This window comes from Mirounga leonina, unplaced genomic scaffold, assembly GCF_011800145.1.
Source record: "Mirounga leonina isolate KUSES-001 unplaced genomic scaffold, KU_Mleo_1.0 Mir_168, whole genome shotgun sequence".
Taxonomy (NCBI): domain Eukaryota; kingdom Metazoa; phylum Chordata; class Mammalia; order Carnivora; family Phocidae; genus Mirounga; species Mirounga leonina.
In genome coordinates this window covers 65,414,655-65,436,540 of record NW_023270426.1, presented here as the reverse complement: position 1 = coordinate 65,436,540, position 21,886 = coordinate 65,414,655, and the positions used below count along the sequence as shown (strand labels likewise).

At 40.0% G+C, this 21,886-nt stretch overlaps 1 protein-coding gene across 1 annotated transcript; it reads right to left on the bottom strand.

Annotated features, from left to right (window-relative positions):
• Nucleotides 1-246: 246 nt before the first annotated feature.
• LOC118017036 (2'-5'-oligoadenylate synthase 3-like) lies at nucleotides 247-20,857 on the bottom strand. The gene is made up of 8 exons (XM_035014937.1): nucleotides 20,565-20,857; nucleotides 19,533-19,719; nucleotides 17,120-17,310; nucleotides 14,791-14,951; nucleotides 10,418-10,542; nucleotides 4,563-4,752; nucleotides 1,198-1,407; nucleotides 247-652 (listed from the first exon to the last, which is right to left on the bottom strand). The coding sequence occupies exons 1-8, from the start codon at nucleotides 20,721-20,723 to the stop codon at nucleotides 496-498; spliced, it is 1,380 nt and encodes a 459-aa protein (XP_034870828.1). The 5' UTR covers nucleotides 20,724-20,857; the 3' UTR covers nucleotides 247-495.
• Nucleotides 20,858-21,886: the final 1,029 nt, after the last annotated feature.

Genomic DNA, 21,886 nt, shown 5'->3' with positions numbered 1-21,886 from the left:
TGTACTTAGTGCAAGCAGGTTTTTGTAGGGAAATCTTGAAAACACAGGTGACCCAATGAAATACCAGACCACCAGGAGAGTTGAAAAGTCAACCTGAAGCCATAATGAACTAAAACTAAAAAATGGGAGTGATTTTACCCTTTCAGTTAATCTTCTCTCAAATGACCTGGGAATTTTGTCTTATTTATTTATTCACTGTGGCTACTTAGATTTTTAAAAATGTTTTTTGGCTTTTTTTTGTCCACGAGGCCACCAAAGCAAAAAAATCCAAAAAATGGGAGAGGAGAGTTCAATTCTTTTAAAGGCTGAAATGGATTCTTTTATTTTCAATGACGACTCATATCAATATGTTTGTTAAAGATGAGGTCATTAACGTCGTGAATTAGAGTAAGACAATCATACTGCCTTTCATCCAGAGCACTCTAACTGGGAATATGTTCGGCATCCCTTTTATTTTCTTCATGGAAATCCAAGGACAGTAGCTCCTTGCCCATTTTACCAGTCATCTGTGAAAAGCCAAGGGGGCTCAGCTCTCACTCTGCTGAAAAGAGGCTTCAGTAGGCTATGTCTCGCCACAAGGGCAACTTCGTCCCAGGCATTGCAGGTGTCACAAACGTTGACAGTAGGATTGGCAGGGTCTAAAATGAACGGCCTAAAACAAAACAAAACAAAACAAAACAAAACACAAAACTATCCACGTCTGAAATCAGTTTTGATTTGTTGTATAGTGAGAAAAGGGGATGTCAGAGTTAAAGAAGGAAGGTGGTTAAGAAAAGGACTCTTGGAAGGGTGGAAGCAAGTCCACTGCAGGCTAATACCCATCAGGAGACAGCATCTTGCTTCTGCCCCCGCCCCCCCCAACCCAACTCCGATGCCCTCTCATTTTTCCTCTTCACCTCCGGAGGCATTTCCTCCCTGATTTCCTGTCTTCAGTTTCCTCCCCGCTTTCCTGTCTTCAGTTTCCTCCCCATTTGCCATGTGTATCCACAGTTGATTCATTCTACTCAAATTACTAATAATTCACACTTGAGAATTAAAGTTCTGTGAGAAGTAATCAAAGGGAATTGACTTTATGCTAATTAAGGCCTTCTCATTTACAGTGAATCACAATCAAGCTGTTTTTGCTCCAGACTTTTCTTTCTGGATGGCAAACATGCTTCCTCTATCCTAAGAGCATAGAAAAAGATAAATAGTTACCTTGTGTGTTTCTGGTTCACCTTTACAAAAATGGGGAACTTGGGATGGTAGTGTCTGTGCCAAACAACATCAATTTCTGCATATCGAACCAGAAGCTTGAGGACTGCCCTCATTCCCTGCACCAGGCTGAAGAGCAGCGGCTTTCCTGCCAGCTCCCAGATGTGAATGGTGAGGAGCTCCACTGTGTAAGAGGAGGGAAGTCTCCGGAACCTAGACACACAGGATGAAGTGTTGTCTACTTCCTTAACCCAGAAAATGAAGACAGATTTACTCAGGTAGGAGAAAAATTTCAGCCCAACAGGCAATTTACGGAAGAAGAAATTCTATTTTCAATCTTACTACTTATCAAACAATAATTTTCCACCCCTCAGATTGGCAAAATATAAAGAATTATAATATCCAACATGGGTGAGTTTGTGAGACAATAGACAGTCTATTGGTGAAAAGGTAAATTAATACACTCTTTTTTGTAAATTAATACAGTCAACTCTATACAAATTTGATATGTTCCTTCCCTTTCATCAGCATTTTCCACTTCTATTCCTTCTGTAGAGAATGTGGCTAGTCTGACTTGAGCACACACTGAATTTTGAAGACTTATATTTTAAAAAAGGGAAAATATCCCTTAATAATTTTTATATTGATTACATGTTGAAATGATAACATTTTGGACATAGTGGGCTAAATATATTATTAAAATTAATTTCGTCTATTACATTTTACCCTTCTAGATATTGCTACCAGAATATCTAACAGCATATGTGGTTTGTATTTGAACCTCACGTTATATTTGTCTTGAATGATTGATTGCACTGTGCTGTACAGTTGTTAAAAGAAAGATCTCTAAGATCTCTAGATACAGATATAAAAAGATATAGATTAAATGAAAAACAATTTTCATAGTGATACATAAAGTGCAAACCCATTTGTTCTTTGTTTTTTAAAAACTAAGCATACATAAAAAACAAATTTGGCAAAATATGTCCTAAACATTGTTAGGGAGGTGGGAATTTGGGGTAAAGAAGGAAAATTTTTATACATTAATCTTTTAAATTGCAGCTTATGTACATCAGGGAAAAATAAAATAAAAATTAAAGCTGAGGGTTAAAAACAAACTCATGGGAGAAAAAATAAACCAAATCAGATAGTTTCAGGATTTCATGTTGGTTGATATCTAATATGTATTTTTGTTGCCTCGGCATTCATTAGCCATAGCAATCTCTTTGGGGATATGTTGCAAAATCAAGCAGTTTTTTCCCTAACAGAATGAAAATATTTTTGTACTATCACTATTGGTCATTTGTTTTTACTTAAGTAAAGGAAATAGGAAAAACTAAAAGTAGAAAAAATTTTTTGTCCCGGTAATGAAATAGCAAACCAGATTTCAGCTGATCAATAATTCAGTTCTTGCTATACTCCCTTAGGGGTTGACAACAACAAACACCAGACTTCAAATCCATCTCCAATTGAACGAGCTAATACTCCCATGTGCCAAAAGAAGCCATGGTTGAAAACCACTCAAGCAGGAGATGCTCTTCATATTCCATGAAAGTAAATGTAGGGGGGAGAAAGACATTTTACGGCATGTTTACATGGGTAGTTACATACCTCTGACACGTGTCCATACTATCTTGTGTTCTATTTGAGCCCTTTGACATCATTTCATTTAACCCTTTCCACGTGTTATGTGCTCCCAAATTTGTCTTGAATAATATTTCAGCATATCTGTGTGCAAGTTTGTTTGCTCTTCAGGAGCATTTCTGTTGTTTCTAGTTTTCCTTATCTTAGGCAGCACAATTCTGACCATATTTACATGAATTCCTTTTTTTAAATGTGATTTATTTTCTCCAAGGTTGGTTCTCTAGGTATTTCTTAATTTTTTTTTACACCTTTATTTTTAGTACTCTTTTTTATGACATTTTTAATATAAATGGCCTCAACTCTTTTTTTTGAAATCAAGTAATAAGTAAACATTTTTTTTTACTTTTTACTATCACTTTTTTTTAATATAAGGGAATTACCTTGACAAATAGTTTGAATATTTTAAAATCCTTAACACATAATATTTAATACAACATTACCAGATTACTTTCCCAAATTAGAAAACCAATTACCATATCATAACATATGTGATGCAATTTCCCCACAATACCACCCTTTTTTAAGTCTTAGAATTATTGTTCTGCTATATTAATAGATAAGTTTCTTTTTCCAGACCTATATGCTCTCCATTAAAAAAAAATGTGTTATATTTCAAAACCAGGGCTGTCATCTGCCAAGGATCTACTTAGGCAAGAAGCTTTATTTCTTTGTTCTTCTATCTTTAATAATAAATTTTTACTCAACCAAATGAGAAAAAAACATACAGAATGTGTAGAGATATTTAGATATAGGAGATAATTATACAGAAATAATACGTGTTTGGGCGCCTGGGTGGCTCAGTCGTTAAGCGTCTGCCTTCGGCTCAGGTCATGATCCCAGGGTCCTGGGATCGAGTCCCACACTGGGCTCCCTGCTCGGCAGGAAGCCTGCTTCTCCCTCTCCCACTCCCCCTGCTTGTGTTCCTGCTCTCGCTATTTCTCTCTCTGTCAAATAAATAAATAAAATCTAAAAAAAAAAAGAAGTAATACGTGTTTTTGCAAAGTGACTAATATTTTCAATGGTAAACAGAAAAATATACAAAGAATAGAGTATATGATTCAGATGAACAAATCAAGAGTATTAGCAACTTCATGCAAAGACAAAGAAGACATATTCCTTGTAGAAAGTGCCGTATATAAATATGTTGTAGTAAATCCCCTGTCTCTGCTATTTCTGCCAAATGGAGAATTCATTTCTACTTCTTTACCAAAAGTTTATCTTAAAATCCTCAAAGGAGTCACTGAGTCTCCCTCACATCCCTTCATCATAAGCTAGAGCCTGTTCCTACCAAAGGCAAGGGAAGATACAAGAACATGCACCCGCAACTTGAGGACCCCAGCTCTCTGAAAGACAACTCTGCCTTATCAAGAACCAGCTACAGAGGAAGGAAAAATTGAGGCTTCAAAGAGTAAACACCCCATTCAAATTGTGCTAGTAGTTTCCCTTTCCTTTTTTCTGTGCCTTCCTTCTTTGCACCAATCCATCTGGTTATGCCACTAAATATTTTTGTTTCTGTTCTTTGGTTCCTACCAAACCATTATGTTGTTTTGGAATAATGTAATACACATGTTCCATATTCTGGACAGCCCTTTCTCTCTCTCTCTCTCTCTCGCCATATATTCCCTCTCCTCTGCCTACCAAGGAAAGAGGTGGGGCCTGGAAGTGTAAAGGAAAGAGATATGAAAAGAGGAAGGCTCACTTGGTGCCCATGTGCTGGTACATACTTATTTTCCTCCATGGACCTGGCAAATGATGTCTTGAACCAGTGTATCATTAAGCGAGTGAGCTCCTTCACCCTTGCCACAGACGCCTTGACAAAATCCACTTGGTCTGGCAAGAGGGCCAAGGCACACAGCTGCGCCACGTCCCTGTCGTCACAGAGGTACAGTTTGCGGTAAAGGTGAAGTTTTAAACCTGTTCACACCAAGGAACAAAGACCATTGTGAGTATTTGCTCCCTCCTCTCCTTTCCTGGTTTCCCCTGATACAAATGAGCTATGTTACTCTGATTAATTAGACCGTGGTCATTCAAAACTAAACAGTTTTTTTTTCTTTTTAGGGAAGTCGTTTGGGTTTACCCAAGTCATTAAAAGAGAAAGCTTCAACATCATGATGCCGGAGCAGTTCAAATGAGCAAACTCTGGTACAAGCAACTCTGATGAGGCAGATTTTCTGTCTATTTGCAGAGGAAGTTTACTTCCCAGAAGCATATTTCATTACCTTATGCAAATATAATCTACATATAAGCTAAATGTCATCAGGCTCTCTCAACAATAACCTATATAATCCCCCTTGTTTAATATCTAAATTGTCCCTATTTGTATACATACTTGCAGAAGAGATTCTACTACCTGGACTCTTGAGGGAATTTATTATATTTATAAAGGTAGAGATGATTTTAAAGATGTATTTAGGTCAAATTTAAAACAAATAATCCATTTCAGTTAGTGATAGACTAAAGAGGGAGGAAAACTAAATTAAATGGCAAGAATGATCAAATAATCATCTGTAGCTTAATACTACAACTCAGGTTGTGCTTATTCTACTTGTATGAAATATAAATGTTTCGTATCTTTGATCGTAATCTATTTAAATTTTCCCAATTCAACACAATTAGAAGTTCTAATATGAATTTATTTTGGACAGCCCTTATATTTACCTATCCTTCTGCCCAACTAAATTGTCACACAATGACACCCTTGTTAATTGTGGCAAATTTCAAATCTACAATACATATTTTAAAGTTAACTTGGGCCAGGAATTTTATTTTACTTATAAAATACATTTTACAAAAATAAAACTTATATGCCTTGATCTGGATTCCTAATTTCAAACATATCTGTACAGTCTTTTCATACTGGTCCAGCTGATGAGGGTCAAATCAGAGATATAATAGTAGGTTGATTATCAACAGATTAGAGAGTAAAGTCAAATTCCATAAGCGAATAGAGTTATATATGGCAAATATTATAACAAACATATTCTAGTCCCAAACTTCCCAAGCAACAATTATTAGAACTATTTAAAAAAAAAAAAAAGACCTTTCAGTTTTACTGGGAGGCTCTCTGCCTTTCTTAGCAATCAGACTCAGACAGAAACTCAGATTTATGATGATAAAAATAAAAGAAACAGTAATTTAACTCAAATTTTGGTATCCAATAGGTATGTCAGGTATTTGATGACCTACTCTAGCTGATAAAATGTCAGGGATTATCTCCTCAAAGCCACCACTATATCAACATTTCCCCTCCTTCCAAGTTCTTCACGTAGGAACCCAAGTTAGGGGTCTCTAACTTATTTTTGAGGCTTATGATTTTTTGTTTCTTCTCTGTGTGACTTAGGTGAGTCTTTATTTTATCGCCATCATATCATCTCCATCACTTGTAAAACAGGAATACTTAGCTCCCTTGCTTTGAGTGAAATACTATTCTAAGTGCTTTATCATTATTAACACATTTACTCTTTGACATCCCTGAGATACAGGAACCACTATTCTCTCCAGCTTACAAATGAGGAAGTAGATTCCAAGAGGTAGTAGGCTGCCCAAAGTCAGCATGGCTGGGAAGTTAAGCCACCTGTTGTCACCTTACTGCCCTCTATTGCAGGTTAGATCTGAGCCCAAATGCTTCCTAACTAACGGCTAATTCAGGGGTTCTCAGACTTTAATGAGTACAAGAGTCATGTGGGAATCTTTCGATTTGCAGTTTCTCATTTAGTAGGTCTGGGATGGAGCCCAAAATTCTGTATTTCTAGCACGTTCCCAAGTGACGCTAGTAGTACTGATCTGAGAATCCTATCTGAGCAGGAATGTTGTCAATCATGGTCCTGTCAGATCCCAGGGCTCTGGGCTGCACTGTGGCACACGGGCCATGCTATTACTTGTTTAGCACATATGTAAGATGTGCAGGAATAACAACACGATGCCTGTGAAGATTTGAGGTGATCATCTGAGTCTTGCTCTGACAAGTATTAGTAACATAGAGTTGCCCACTAAAATTCCTTGGAGTCCTAGGACTTGTCTGAGTTGCTGGACTGTTGTTGTCCTATAAAACCCACTCCCCATCCTCGTGGAGAGAAGCAGGGCTACCTAAGAATTTCAGGCTTTTTCAGTTCATTTCACACAGCTGTGCTCAAGAACTTAGGGGACTTAGAAGCCAATGTAAAAATATGCTTCTTCTCCTCTGGGAGACATTTTCACTTGAGAACTACTGATATAGTCTCAAATCCTCAAGACGATTACCCAGGAGCTGCTGTTGGCTAACAACTGTGCTTTTGGAGTCTGCACACAAGAGAAAGAAAGCATTTGCACAAATACGAGAGCTTTATGAGCCTATGGTAAGACTTAAGGAGATAGAATTATCTTTTTTAAAAATAAATATTCATTGTACCAAGCATTTTGCTACATGATTTCAAATTAAATCTCATATTTTAATTCTGGCAACTATCTCTGTTTTATAGATGAAAAGAATGAGACTTGAGAGTTTTACCTGACTTACCCAAGGTCTCATAGATAATATGAAATAGATCTCGTATTTGGCTGCAAGCCCAGGGTGTTCTCTCCATTATAGAACTTGGATGTTGTATCAGACTACACAGGTCCTAGACAGTCTGAAGGACCTGGACTTACATCCCAGCCCTTGCACAGACTGGCTACATAACTGTGGGTAAATCACTTACATTTTCTAAGGCTCAATTTTTTAAATATTCAAACTGGAGATAGTAGCTTTCTTTTAGGTTTTGTTTTTTTTTTTTTTTTGCAAGTCAAATGAGATCATTTAATCAGATTAACTTTAGGGCAATGAGAATTATGTATGGCATATAATGGGTGCTGGATACATCACAGCATTTCAAAAAAAAAAAAAAAATCTCACAGGATCAGCAAGATTACAGAGCCAAGAGGACTTACCAGAACTGTAGGATACCCTAAGAGTCCACACTCCCTTTCCTAGTACCCTATCTTATCTCAGAGTTCCCCATACTTCTGTCTTATTACGGATGATGTGATATTAAAATGACCGTTTTATGTGTCTGTTTTCCCCTCCAGACTATAAACCCCCTCACGTCTTATTCATGTTTGTGTCCCCAGTGCTAATAGTCCCTAGAAGGTGGCAAGCATGCAATATATGTGTATTAACAAATTATAGCACAACAGAAGAGAATTTTAATATGGCCAGCACACTGTCCAACAGTACGATAAGGAAGAGAACTACACCAAGAAAGCCAACATGCTCCTCTGGAGTCTGGCTGAGAGGGTAGGGCCAATGTTATGCTTATTTATTCCCTTTATTCCATAAACAGTTATTGAATAATAAAGTGCCAGGCACAAAGACAAAGCTTATGCTCAAAGAGCTCAAAGCACTGTGGGAAGCCAAACCCGTGCACAGTGACAATACAAGAGGATCGTGCTGCGGCGGTGATACGAGGAGAAAGGAGAAAAGCAGAAGAGGCAGGTCTAGGAAAGATTAGAGAAGGAAGCTGAGCTGACACTGAGCTGAGTCTTGAAAGGCAAGCAGAAACTTCAAGGCAGGGTGTAGGATGAGGCAGGTTAAGAAAAATGTATCATTGGGGGCGCCTGGCTGGCTCAGTCGGGAGCTCTTGACTCTTGACTCGTGATCTCAGGGTCGTGAGTTTGAGAGCCTAACATTGGGTAGAGAGTTTACTTAAATAAACTGGAAAAAAAGAAAAAAAGTGTATCAGTGGAAACTGTGCAAAGAGAGACAGGAGAGAGCGTGGAGCTTTAGGGAAAAACAGATACTTCAGGATTACTGGGCTCATGAAACTCCTCTACAAAATGTGAGCTCCAAAAGAACAAAAAGCTTGATCTCCTATCTAATCCATTTTAAGTATTTACATGGTAGATATTCCACAAATAATAGTCCAATGAGATAAATGAGTAGATCAATTAAAATGTTTGATACATCCTGCTAAGCTACGGGAAGATCACTGGTCATGTATTGGCTCATGGCAGTTTCATATCCGCCTATCGCTGCAAAGAGAATATATATATATATATATATATATGTTTCAAGTCAAGCAGAAGCCTAGATTCAACTTCCAAGTTCTCTGGAGAATGTATTTACAGCTACATAAATCACTTAGTCATTTGGGCTCTGCTTGGGCTACTATAACAAAATACCATAGACCAGATGGCTTAAATAACAGAAATGTACTTTTTCACAGTTCTGGAGGCTCAGAAGTCCAAGGTCAAGGTGCTGGTAGATTTGGTTCCTGGCGATAGACCTCTTCGTGGCTTGCAGTTGGCTGCCTCCTTGCTGTCACATGGTCCAGAGAGGAAGTTCTGGGGTCTCCTTGTCTTCTTCTCAGGGCACTAATCCCACCAAGGGGGCCCTAGCCCATGAACTCTTTGAAATCTGATTACCTCCCAAAGGCCTCTCCTCATAATACCATCACACTGGGGGTTAGGGCTTTGACATGTGAATCTGGAGGGGCCCACAACAGGTCCTTCATCTTCTTGCCTAATGGAGATACTTTATCCCCCCTCTTTATACGTATGACTAAATTTTATACATCATATATCATTCCAGATATCACATCTTAGGGATAAAAATAACATCACAATGGCCATAACAATGTCATTCTATGACTCTGCCCTTCTCATTTCCCATTTCTTGAAGGAGTTCCCTCAGATTTCTCCCCCATCTAAGATGCGCCCATTGACTAGCTCACATGTGCTTGCAGACTCTTTCTTTCTATACTGCATGCTATTTGCTATCACCACCTTCTCCCGATCTTCTGTGTAGTTCCATGTCTTCTGCAGCTGCTGTTACCGAAGGCACTGATGGTCCTACCAAAAACAGTAATGCCATCGGGGTGGTCATGCTTGCCAAAGGCACAACTTCTTCTGCCAGTACCAGGAAAGTAAGAGCATCAAGGAGAGAGGCCTGTTCTTGCCTCCTCTTCAGTCTGAGTGAGAGTGCTTCTCGGCTGTTCAGGCACCTCTGGACGCCTTCCCCGCTCACACAGTAACCCCAGAGCCACACTCTACCACCCAGGCTGCAAAGCCAGGCTGACCTGAGCTCTGGCTGCCACAGCAGACAGCCAGGAAACAGCTCTTCTGCTTTTCACACACTTTTTGGAAATCTTTCTCCAAGAGACAGGGCTATGCGTCCACTGGTGCTGAGAATTAAGCACCTCTCTCTTCAACACTGATCTGTTGAGTTTGGGTCCATGTTGTGTTTCTAACCCATCTTTCCCACTGGAGGAGACTCATTTACCCTCTTGAGTCCGCCAGATGGTGGCTGAATCCTGTTGCAAACTCAACTTAGGCTCAAGTAGGGATTCCTGCGCTCTTTCTCTACTCCATTATAATGGACAAATAGTCAATCCTTGATCACACTTTTCAAATTAAAAACTGGCGGCATAGAGATGCATGGTGTTTACGTGCTATAGAAAAGAAAAAGGGCTCCTAAAAACACTCCATGTTCCAGTTCTACTGCAAGCAATCTGGTTCCCTAAGCCTTGTTCAATACTGCGTCCAGATATAGTCAGTCATCTATAAGTACAACCTGAAGAAGCAGCCATTTTAAGGCTTCCTGTGAAATAAGAAAAATACATCTTACCTGTGGAGGGGGCAGGCCCCAGGATGTCACAATAGGCCATGATCTCAAAGGAATGCCTGTGAAGACCTTCGGTACATACAAAATTGAATCTTAAAGACAAGGGTGCTCTCTTTCCCATTAGGATCCTTAAAAAAGGAACATGACATGTCATGAGAAATAACAGAGAAAGGAAACACAAGATGATGTTCAATCATCCTTCCCCTTACTCTAGCCCTGCTACTCTCTTGGATATTTCTTGAACATTCCAGAAATGGTCCCTCCTCAGGGTCTTTGCAATTGCTGTTCCTATACCTAGAAGGTATACCTCATTGAAGATGATCCTTGTGGCTCCAGTCCTGGCTTTATTCAGGTGTCTGCTGCACCACTTGGCCCTTCCTGGACACCCTTTAAAACAAGAGCTCCCTCCCGGTTCCCTGCCCCCTTCCCCTGCTTTATGTTTCTTCATAGCATTTAGTCACCACTTGGCATTATATTACTTGCTTATTTCTCTCACTCTGGGGTGTTAGTTGAACAAAGGCAGGAGCTGTGTATGTTTTGTTCACTGCCCTGTCCCTAGTATCTGGCACATAGTAGGTAATTAACAAGTAACTATTAAATGAATTATCATCTGAATATGGATTGGGGCACTAGATATTACTAATCATGAATATGATGAAGTAAAATATTTTAAAAGAAATCAGACTTCTACTTCTGGATATAATGGAGTAGTTTGTAGAAGACTGGTGCTCATTAAGAACAACCAGATGATTAGATTTTAAAAACCATGTGTAAGCATATTTGAGAGGCACCAGGGAGCTGATGAAGCTGGAGAGGCTGAGGTCCCGTGAGGGTGGGGGCAGCATATCATGGAGAGGTGGACAGATACTCTGCTGCTTTCTTTCTGGGGACATAACACTGACTTGGGGAATAGACAAGAGGCTGAAAACATGGATTTTGTTTGGGCAAAGAGAAGCTGCTGGGATTAAAGAAACCAGCAGAACCCTGCCAAGCTCATGGGGCTGACACAATGTTAAGAGACTTGGAGGCCACAATCCTGATGAAAAGGGAAGGGTGGAGAGTTGAACCTGAAATACGACCTCTTCCCTCCAAACATCTGCTGAATTCTGAAGATGCTTGAGACAAGTATGGTTAAAGAAACAAAGCAGGACCTCTTGAAGAATTGAATGGGATTGTTGACAGTCTTGCCTTGCCGGGGTTAGACAACATGGATTAGGGTTCAGTCTCAAGGACTGAGGAGACAAGGACTAGGGAGAAGTCCCTGGTGAACATACTAGGTTGTAACAATGATCTATCAACTTGGCCACACATTAGAAGCACCTGGGGATCCTTAAAAAAAAAACAATGCTCTCGCCTTCACACATGTTTTTTTAATGGGTATGAAGAGTGACGTGGGTAATCAGCTCTCACTCTATCCATCTGGTGAAGAAAGAAAGAGTAAACCTTCTTTGGAAAAATAACATCGGCTAAAGCATCTAAGATTTTTTTATGCACGGTGTCCTGGCTTTAATCTTTAAAAATCACTAGGAATTCCAAGAGACAGGGCTATGGGAGACATGGCCATAGGTATGTGAAGCTTACTCGTGTGAATACCAAAGAGTTTGAATGAATTATTAGATCTACTGAGGAGTTCAGAGTTCTGGAATGGGTCAAGGTTAATGAGGATGTCAGTACTATCTTAGGCTACCCTGCATGCACCTTACAGTCCAATGAGTATCCCAAAAGATTTTTGCTAATATTATTAGTAGAAATGAGGCGTGGGTCATAGCAATGCCTGCTCATGAGCCCTCAGGTGATATTATTTGCCACTTCCTGTTCTTGTCAGCCCAGTCCCTGAACACATCTTGTCTTGTCCATATCTTATCAGGACAACTACCACGTCCTGTGATGTGGCTCTAAAAGCCTTAAGATGCTCTGCCTGGATAATAAAATGAAACAGAGAGTCTTGTTTTCAAGACCTCTAAATCAAAGCAATAAGAGATAATGAGAAGTCCCCATTATAACCATAACCATTATAAGCATGACACATATTTTATAGCCGTGTCTCCTTAAAATCTGAGAGTATGTTTTCCTATTGTGGTTTTTTAATAATAAACACACTGATGTGTAAAGAGAGGAGTACAGTTCCTCTGGTGTGTAAATGATTTCCAGTACCTTGGGCTTATTGGGCAAGTCTCCTGAGATTTCATTCACAAGCAGGGCCCAGCAAATGACTGACACAGAACAGTTGTTGTTACCAGTAGGTTAAGGCATAGACTAGTTTCAAAGGAAAAGAGTTTTTTTTTTTCCCCTCACACCCATCTCTCAAAATAGAGTAACTGAATAGCTTTAAAAATAACTGCAACAAATAATATATCACCAAAAACCAGGCATCAACTGAAACAATAAACTCTCTCAGTGGGTGGGAGTCAAAACCAACTGTCAGACCCACGTATCTGCTTCTTTTCCTGTTTAATTTAATTTTCCCTTCAAATGAATTGTGGTATGGTCTTGGTTGCTCTGAGTAGTGCAGAAGAAAGCCCCCCAAAATGCCTGCTGCATACAGATCTGGGCACAGGACAACACCTTGGACAGCCTGCCTCCTTCCCTGCCTTCACATTCCTTCCTCAGTTTGCCTCAAAGACTCATTCCTCAGCAAATATGCTCCTTTTCAGCCACCGGAACCATTCAGCAAAACAAAATGTGGGATAAAATAGATCCTGGGCTGAATTAAAACAATTAGTCCCTGGAAAAATCACTCGGGGGAAGAGAAAATGAATAGGCACTTAACAGGTGCAAAGGAAAGATGGTGGTTACCTGGGAATTCGGTTCAACTTTAAAGGGTTTCAATTAAATTATTTAATGAGTTGAAAGAATAGAAGGAACACAGATGAGAAAATGAGTTTGCTTGGTTTTAGTCAGGAACAATTAGAGCAAATGAACTAAGGTTTTCAGGGCTGTTATTTTTCATGGGTTTTACTTCAAAACTCATTCTGGAAATCCAAAAAGTAAAGATCTTCAAGGACTGTTTTTCTCCAGGAGGAAGGGCACCTGAGATATGGAGGAGGGGGAAAAGCTTTAGGGAGAGTGCGTCCATAAGGTTCGTTGAAGTTGGGTGGGCAAGGAGTATAGAAAAAGGACCTAACAGTGAAAAACAAATATTTTGATTCCAAATAAGGTCACCATGGGAAGGGTATAGCTTAACTCTTATTTTTAATGTGTCTTTAGAGTACATTAACATTCTGTTTTGATAAATAATAATAACAATGGTGTAATGTACCCTATAGTTTACAAATTTAATGGGGAAAACTTGGAAGAAGTAATGGGTAAATGAAAAACACATTCTCCCCTTTCTCCTTTTTGTTTTCTTTTGTCTTAAAGGTGGTCTTTCTCCATCCAAAGTGTAATCTAATGTGAAACTCCATCATTTCCCTTTCTGCCTTTCCAACCCAATGGACTTCATTATAGTCACCATCATGCCATTCATCTGACGTCTTTTGCTAACTACCACAATTTAGTAGGTGTTTGGTATTCCTGAAGGTAGTGCTCTTCAATAAAAGACACATTCAAGCTACTTCTCTGTACTCAGTTGAAGCAAGGGCTTCGTAATGAATCTATTATTTAAATTAAGAAACAGTCCTGGGACCCCGTTTTAAAACATTGATCTTATTTTCACATTCAAGTGGCACCTAGCTTGGTCTATTTTTCTCAGTAAAAAATGTTTTCTTTGTTTTACAACACAGATATTTGCATTTTTCTTCATCCACAATTCACTAGACTGAAAAAAATAACAGGAGATGTAAAAATGAAATAGAAAAATAAATAACAACATGTCAAGGCTTTTTCATTTCTTTCTTTTTCTCTTTTTGGAACTTACCAAAACACACACACACACACACACACACTCACACACACAACCCAGGCCTGATTAGTTCAACATTTGGAGCAAAGAGGAGACATTGTGTATAATGTCAGCAAAGCCACATCAGCAAGAGACCCCGGGATACCGCTGAAGGGAATGTTTATCAGACAAATGTGTCTCAAAGATTCTTGGTACTTGGACTTGGAGGCACCTTTCCCACCCCTTCCTGTTTGCATTCCTCAGAGTCAGATTTCAGCTAAGGGGATGGAAATTAAATAAAGGTGCATTGGAGAAGACATAATTAGTCCTTAAATCATAGGCTCTCAAATTCATGAACTTTCATTGAAAGTTTAGCTAGAAGTCTTTAAAAAAATGCCTCTGGGGCAATCTCTCCATTTCCTCCCAAGAATTTAATGTTAGCATACACAAATAATTATTACTCAATAATGCTCTTTTGTGCCAAGCTCAGAGTTTCCCTTAGCTGACTTTTCCACCTGTGGAATAAAAGAATTCACAGTAACACCTTCATCCAGACCTGTTTCCATGCGAAGTTTGCTTCAAGTTTTCTCTCAGAGCATCCAACCCTTCTCTCAGTTGTTTCTTGCAATGGTTCACATTAGTAAACACATCACTGAACAACACGATGTCAATCTCAGAGCATCCTTGGGTATCAGTCCCCTTTACATAAGAACCACCCTGTGAAGATGAAGGATATAATGTGGGTGAAACCAAACTAACCTTGAGGGAAGAATGGATTTCAAGTCGCAGCATTTTAGGGTCAATTAACATTGTGGAATAGCTTAAATATGTGCAGTTGAACCCCTTGGTTCAACTTGACAGGAAAAAGAAAAAGACGGGAGAAAGAGAAAGTAATCTATCATGGTCTACTGAGAACTGAGCCTCGCCTATGAAAAAGAAAGTATACTCTGCACAAAAAGCCTGCAAATCCCTGTGAAGATTTACAGCCAAAAGTTCTCAGACTCTTTCTGCTTAGAAGCCACTGGCCTGGAAGGACTCTATAGGGGCAGGAATCAAATTCACCACTGTACAGCCCACAGCTCACAATGGCAGTCCTCAGTCAACACCCAGGCAGGCGGCTCCAGCCTAAGTGCCGAACACACGCCCGACCCGAGCGAGTTCGAACCGGGAGTGACGACCCTTCCGGCGGATGTCGTTTGCTATGCTTCTAAATAGATCTCGAATGATTTTCCATCAAGTGTTCTGTAATTACAGTTAATGAGAATTTACTTCAGATCTCTTGCTAAATGTAATTTTGTAAAAGTCAAAACGTGAAGTAATCAACAGCACATCGCTGCCTTCTTGAGCACTCAAGGAGAACTTTAGGTTGCCAGTTCCCGAAAGAATCTCTTTGTCAGTTAAAACAAACAAACAAACAAACAAACCTGTTACCTATGATTTGGGAAATGTCATGTCCCAAATAAGGCAAAAGCAATCTGTCAAAGGTGGACGGCGACACACACTGACAATGCACTTTCACGACAATAGAAAGCATTCCAAAGCTTGGCTCCAAAGTCGTTATGTATCTGCTGGTCAGGAGGACTAGCTCAGAGGGGTGCCCTATGCCACACTGTCTCTCCCCCACCCCAACTCCATTCTTAACACAGTTCTCACTAGTGCAACTCATTTATGAAACCTGTTCCCCATTAGAAATCACAGTGACAAGGGAATATGAGAAATGGAGTTTTTAGCAGCCTTAACCTGAGAGTTCTCAATACGCTAATGTGTACCATCAATCTCCAAGAATGGAATAAAGGGCACGACAATCCTGCTACTTAATCCATCAGCGGCTCTTGTTTTGAGCAAGCACCATGCAGGACCCGAATCAAACACTGGCTCCCGATTTCCAGCTCTGTGCCCGCACCTTGTGTCTACAGAATAATATACATTGTTTCATAGTCAGGGTTTTGCCATAGCTATCTTAAAGAAGAATTTAATCACACTCATAAATCATATTTGCTACTGAGTTACATTAAAAAAATCACTTTTGCTTTTAAATAAATGTATGGCTTAAAGATGATTTTATAACAATTATATGTGCATTTTGGGGGCATCTTTTAAAATTCTTTTTTTTTTTTTTTAAGTAATGTCTACACCCTTTGTGGGCTCAGACTCATGACCCTGAGATTAAGAGGCTCCTACTCCAACTACTGAGCCAGCCAGGTGTGTGCATTTTTAAATGAAGGATAGAAAAATTATCATGAATAAAAGGCCCTCAGAACTGCCCTATATTTTTTCTCTAAACACTGATTCGAGAGTATGCACTGATAGTATTAATGTTACCAGTAACAGTAACAATAGGGAGGAAACCATACCATCCTTGTTATTGGGATCCCTTTCCTACGTTCAAGCCATTTTTCTTCAAGGAAATTTTCCATGCTCTGCGGACAGCCATTCCTGGACACACGGAGTTGTCTTTAAGTTGTCAGGGAGCCCATCAGCGCAGCACCTAATTATTTCCACAGGCAGACTGCTCAGCCATGAAAGAGGGCCCTGGGGGACAGGCTCAGCTCCTTTGCCTGAAAGCCCCTTAAGCATTTACAAATATCGGTCAAGTGTGAACCAGTTCCTTGGCCCTGCCAATGTAAAGGCACTTTCATCCCTTGGGCAAAACCTGCCAACCTTAATGGGCTCCAGCTGTTGCATGGTTGAGGGCCTGTTCCACCAGCCTGAAGCCTACCCTGGCATTTCAAAGGGCTCCTTGCAGGCCGTGTCACCCCATACAGGAGGCAACGCTGGCCTTTGAACATGTGGCCTTGCCCAGTTGATGTGCGTAACCTCCATAAGAGAAGAATGGCTTCCGTAGGGCTGTGTGGCCTGGCCATAGGGCTGGGGGCTCAGATTACCTGGATCACTCGGGTGGCTGGCACCGGAAAACAAGCCTGGATCAGCGTGAGCAGGGCCCTGATCTCAGCCACACAGGCAGAGCTCAGAAGACCTGAGGCTGGGCGGATATTTTCATCTGCAAATCTCTGTAGCTCTTGGGGACTCTTACACTCCAACATATTATGAGGTGAAAATCCTATAGACATTTGGGCTGCATAGAGAAATAATCAGTATTTGATATTCACTGCACGGAAATAGATGTGTGGCTAAGGCAAGAATCTAATTTTATATGCAAATTACATCTAGTTAATCACCAGGACTACCTAGTTGTGATAAGTCCCTCTAGACTTAGCTGACATTTAATCCTAGGTCTCTAGAGAGAAATGGCTGAATTTTTTAAGAAAAAATATTCCGCCGTTCTTATGTGAGGAAAAAGAAATCTTTGCTCCAATTGACTAAATCACTTTAAGTTTCTAAATGAAAAACATATCTGTTAACAAGTTTCAACATAATGATCCCAGGGTACAGAATTCCAAGTTAAACCATCTATTAAAAGTCTGAAATTGTCAGCCTACAGGCCATATTCTGCCCACAGAATGTTTGGTTTGGCCTGCAGGGTGTTTCCAAAAAGGAAAAACTGAGTCAACATCTAGAAATCAGGAGATAGTACATTATTTTTAAAGAGGGACATCATAGGTGTGTGTTTGTTTTGAGCCGGAAGAGCTGACAAGACTGACCCCACCCTTCACAAGAAGGAAGTGAATAACTGAATAACTAGGTTCAGTGAAAGGGGCATGTGAACTAAACTGACAATAGATTCACAGGAGAAGAAGCATACACATTTTACCGATGTTAACATTTTTTTAATATGCACAGGGTTCTTTACAGAAAAGAAATGAAAACTCAAAGTAGCAGTGAGACCTGGGGGCTTGTATACCACTTATACAAAGTACAATAAATTGTGGACAAGTGACTAGACAAAGGGAAGGGATTTGGGGGCTTCTAAGGCCAATAAATTGTGGGAAAGTGACTAGGAAATATACAGGAGGAACTAATGGAGGGTAAAGGTTATTAAGGTTTGTTTATAAAGATTCATGTGCCATCTCTAGGTCTCCAGTGATAAAGGCTACTCTCCTGGTCCCAGTACAGGGGAGAGGGAGAATTGCTGGCTTGCTTTTAGGCAGGGAGAGCAGTTTCATTTACTGTGTCCCAACTGCCTCACCTCCAAATAATCAATACACCAAATTGGCATAATTTGGGGTGGCATATGCTGAGCCCCTTCAACAGCAAAGAAACTTTCATAATTTCTGCATTGGATGGACTAGGGGAAAAAAAAAAAATCCCTGAGTATCTGCAATCACAAAGTGGCCCTCGTTCAGTTTTATACAACTAATTCATATTAGCACTGAGAATTAATTTTAGGTTAGCCTCTGGCGAGAGGAGAGCTCAAGTGCCTTAAGGAATTCACTAATACTCTGGGAATGAACTTTCGACTGGACCTTCCTCCTCAAGCATGTAAGGAACATTCACAAGAATTGAATATATATACTCAGCTACCGATAAAACTCAGCACATGCCAGAGAACTAATATCCCACAGATTACATTCTCTGGCCACTGCGCAATCAAATGAGAAGCCGGTAATAAAATAATTAAAAATACTCCATACTTCAAGAAATTTTAAAAACCGCAGACTTTAAATAAATCACCGATCACAGAAGAAATCATAATGGAAATCAGAACATACTGAGAACTAATCAGTAACAAGAAACTTTATATCAACGCTCAAGGGATACAGAGCCCCTTGTGTAAGCTTTATCAATTAAGCCAAGTTAACAGATCGTCAGGTTTTTTTTTCTTTTGACATTTTTATTCTTTTGCTTGAAACATAATATCCAATTTATATACTACTCTCTTTAGGGAAAGTTCATCAAAAAATGATTACTTTTCAGTGACATCTCTGTATCCAGAACCAATTATTACTTCCTGGAAAAATTTTTATTTTTTAGAAGACTTTCATAGAACAGCGGTCACCAGTTAGTTTAGAGTACAGAGCACACATAGGAGAGCAAAAGATCTAAGATCTTAGTTTTGTGGTTATTTTTGACATGGACAGACCATAACCTGACTCCCACCTGAATTCCTGACATGGTTCCACTTTTGACTACAAGCCCATAGAATTGTGTTGTATTGTCTCTTTGAATGATACCTTGGTTTCCCAGCTTCTTCCTCAAATTTGGCTTTGTAAAATTATTCTCCGTCCCTGCCACCCCAAGAGCGTGTAGTTCCGAGCCACATCCTGGTTCCATCCTCTCCATTTTCTATTTCCTGTTCCCAGAAGCAAGCCCTAAAGCCTTGCGCTGAGGGAAAACCAAAATATGGTTTCTATGTTGCATAAATATACACAGAGGGAAAGAGCCAGGCATCTTTTTTACCTCTCTTACTGGCTGTGAAGCGATGCTCTTGTATTTCATGGTTCTCCCGACTAAGGACTGTTCCAAAGCGCCTTGAACACATCCTACAGGTTTTTGATATTTCTGTAGCCATATGCCTTATATTCCTTTCTTCTAGATTTTCCCAGCTGAGCTTGTGTGTCTCCACGGTTGACCTCTCCTGTACAGACTGAGAAAAGTAAACATATAACATAGGAATTACAAGAGCTATTTGAAAGGTCTCCTCATCTTCATTTGGCTTCTCACTAAAGATGCTCCCAATCATGAGCAGAGGGATTCTCATTCTGTTTGCAAAACACAGCAAAGCCCATTCGTTCTTTGGATATAGATAGAACACTGTGGTAGATGAATAAATGAACCATGAGAACCACGGTGCTGGAAAAAAGACACATTTTTTTTTTAAATGGGGATGGGTTAGCCCGGTGATGGGTATTAAAGAGGGCACGTATTGCATGCAGCACTGGGTGTTATACGCAAACAATGAATCATGGAACACTACATCAAAAATAAATAAATAAATAAAAAGCACTAGTTTTGTTTTATAAAATCAGAAGAATGACATCCTGGCTCTTTTTCTGACGTTTACTATTTGGAAGCTTTGGGCAAATCATTTCACCTAATTAGGTCTCTGCTCCCTCATGTGTGAAAGGGGGAGGAGGAGGGAGGGAGGTACATTCAGGTAGCTCTAAGGTTACATTGAAAGTAAAAATTCTGGGGCTATGAGACTCCTATCACGTCACAAGCATTTGGGAATAATGATTATGACCACAGCAGCTGCTCAGGGTACAACACTTGCACCCCGTGAAATCTGCCGAGCATCCCCAAGGAATGGCAGCCCTGGGAGGGGGACCCTTGCTAGCGGGCTCCCAGACACAGTCACATGCTTCCCTGCTGCGTCCTACCACCTGGCCTATGGCCACGAGGTCCGTTCTGATTTTTAGTCTCCTGTCCATAAATCTCCATTAGGGGAATGAAAAACCAAATAAAAAGCAGGGGTGTTTTCCCCACTTGTACCTCACTGTGATCATGCAGTCTCTCCCTCAGGACTTCGTGGCCACATTCTTCGCAGTGAACTTTTCCAAAATGCTTCTGTCGAAGGTGATATCTCAGAGCCTTGCAGCTGACAAAATCTCTCCCACAGCACTCACATTTATAGCATTTCAGAGCCCACATCCTTTCCCAATGAAGTATTAGATGTAGATCCTACTGATGACAAAAACAAAAAGCATAAGTCCTTTGAAGAAAATCTAGTCCCTCACAGTTCACTAGGACACAGATGTTACTTCTAGTGTGCTAATTTGGGCTCGGTCCCATGAATGTCTTCCAAGAAATTTCTCCCTCACTAGAATCAAACACAGTACCTATTTAGATGAGCTGTTTGTAAACTTGGGCTTATAAACAGTAAGGAGGCTGTAACATCAGTAAAACCCAATGCAAAATCGCGTCTAGGTATATACGCACGTTCTTCTAGAAAGGATTTCAAGTGAATCTGTGACCCAAAAGACGTTAGTAGCTGCTGCTTTACTTAACAATCTTTACTCAAGGACTCTCCAAGAGCCATTGTCTCTTCAATTTTTACCACCCCATGAATTCCCATATTTGAGAAAGTTATCATGAGTAATGATTTATACAAGTCTTCTGAATCACTCCCTGGATTTCTAAAAGTAGTTAAAAACAAATAAAAAGTAGGGTGGGGGGATGGGTTAGCCTGGTTAAAAAAAAAAAAAAAGATAAAAAGCAGAAGTTTGTACCAAGAGACACAGTCAGGAAGATGTTGGCGATTCCAGTCTCCAGCGGGCTGCCCCTGAAACTGTTTGTTTTTCTGGTTGCCAAGTAACTCTGCTTGCATTTGTAAAGCTAGTCCTGAAGCTTAGACTTCCTTCCTCAGAGGTTAGAATTCTGGGATTTATAGTTACCAGTGTCTTAGCAATTGATTAGATCCAACTTTTCTTATTTTTTTTAAAGATTTGCTTGTTTATTTTAGAGAGGCAGGGGGAGGGATAGAGACAGAAGGAGAGAAAGAGTCTCAAGCAGACTTCCCTCTGAGCGTGGAGCCCAACACAGGGCTTGATCCTGGGACCCTGAGATCAGGACCTGAGCCAAAATCAAGCGTCGGCTACTCAACTGACTGAGCCACCCAGGCACCCCAAGATGCAACTTTTCTAACTGTACTCATAAATTATTTTGCATTTGCTACTGTAATAAATTAGTACAAACGTCAGTGGCTTAAACACACAAAATTATTATCTGACAGTTCTGTAGGCCAGAAGTCTGAAAGAGGTCTCACAGGCTAAAATCTAAGCATTGGCAAGGCTGAGTTCCTTTCTGTAGGCTCT

Bases quoted from the DNA above. Each gene is read 5' to 3' on its own strand.
- LOC118017036 (XM_035014937.1), bottom strand. From the start codon at position 20,723: ATGTGGGCTCTGAAATGCTATAAATGTGAGTGCTGTGGGAGAGATTTT. The intron at 14,952-17,119 runs GTAATCTGAGCC...TCATCTTCACAG, and splicing joins CAGCCACCCGAGTGATCCAG to GGTGGTTCTTATGTAAAGGG. The intron at 4,753-10,417 runs GTAAGATGTATT...TGGTGTGAACAG, and splicing joins GGGGCCTGCCCCCTCCACAG to GTTTAAAACTTCACCTTTAC.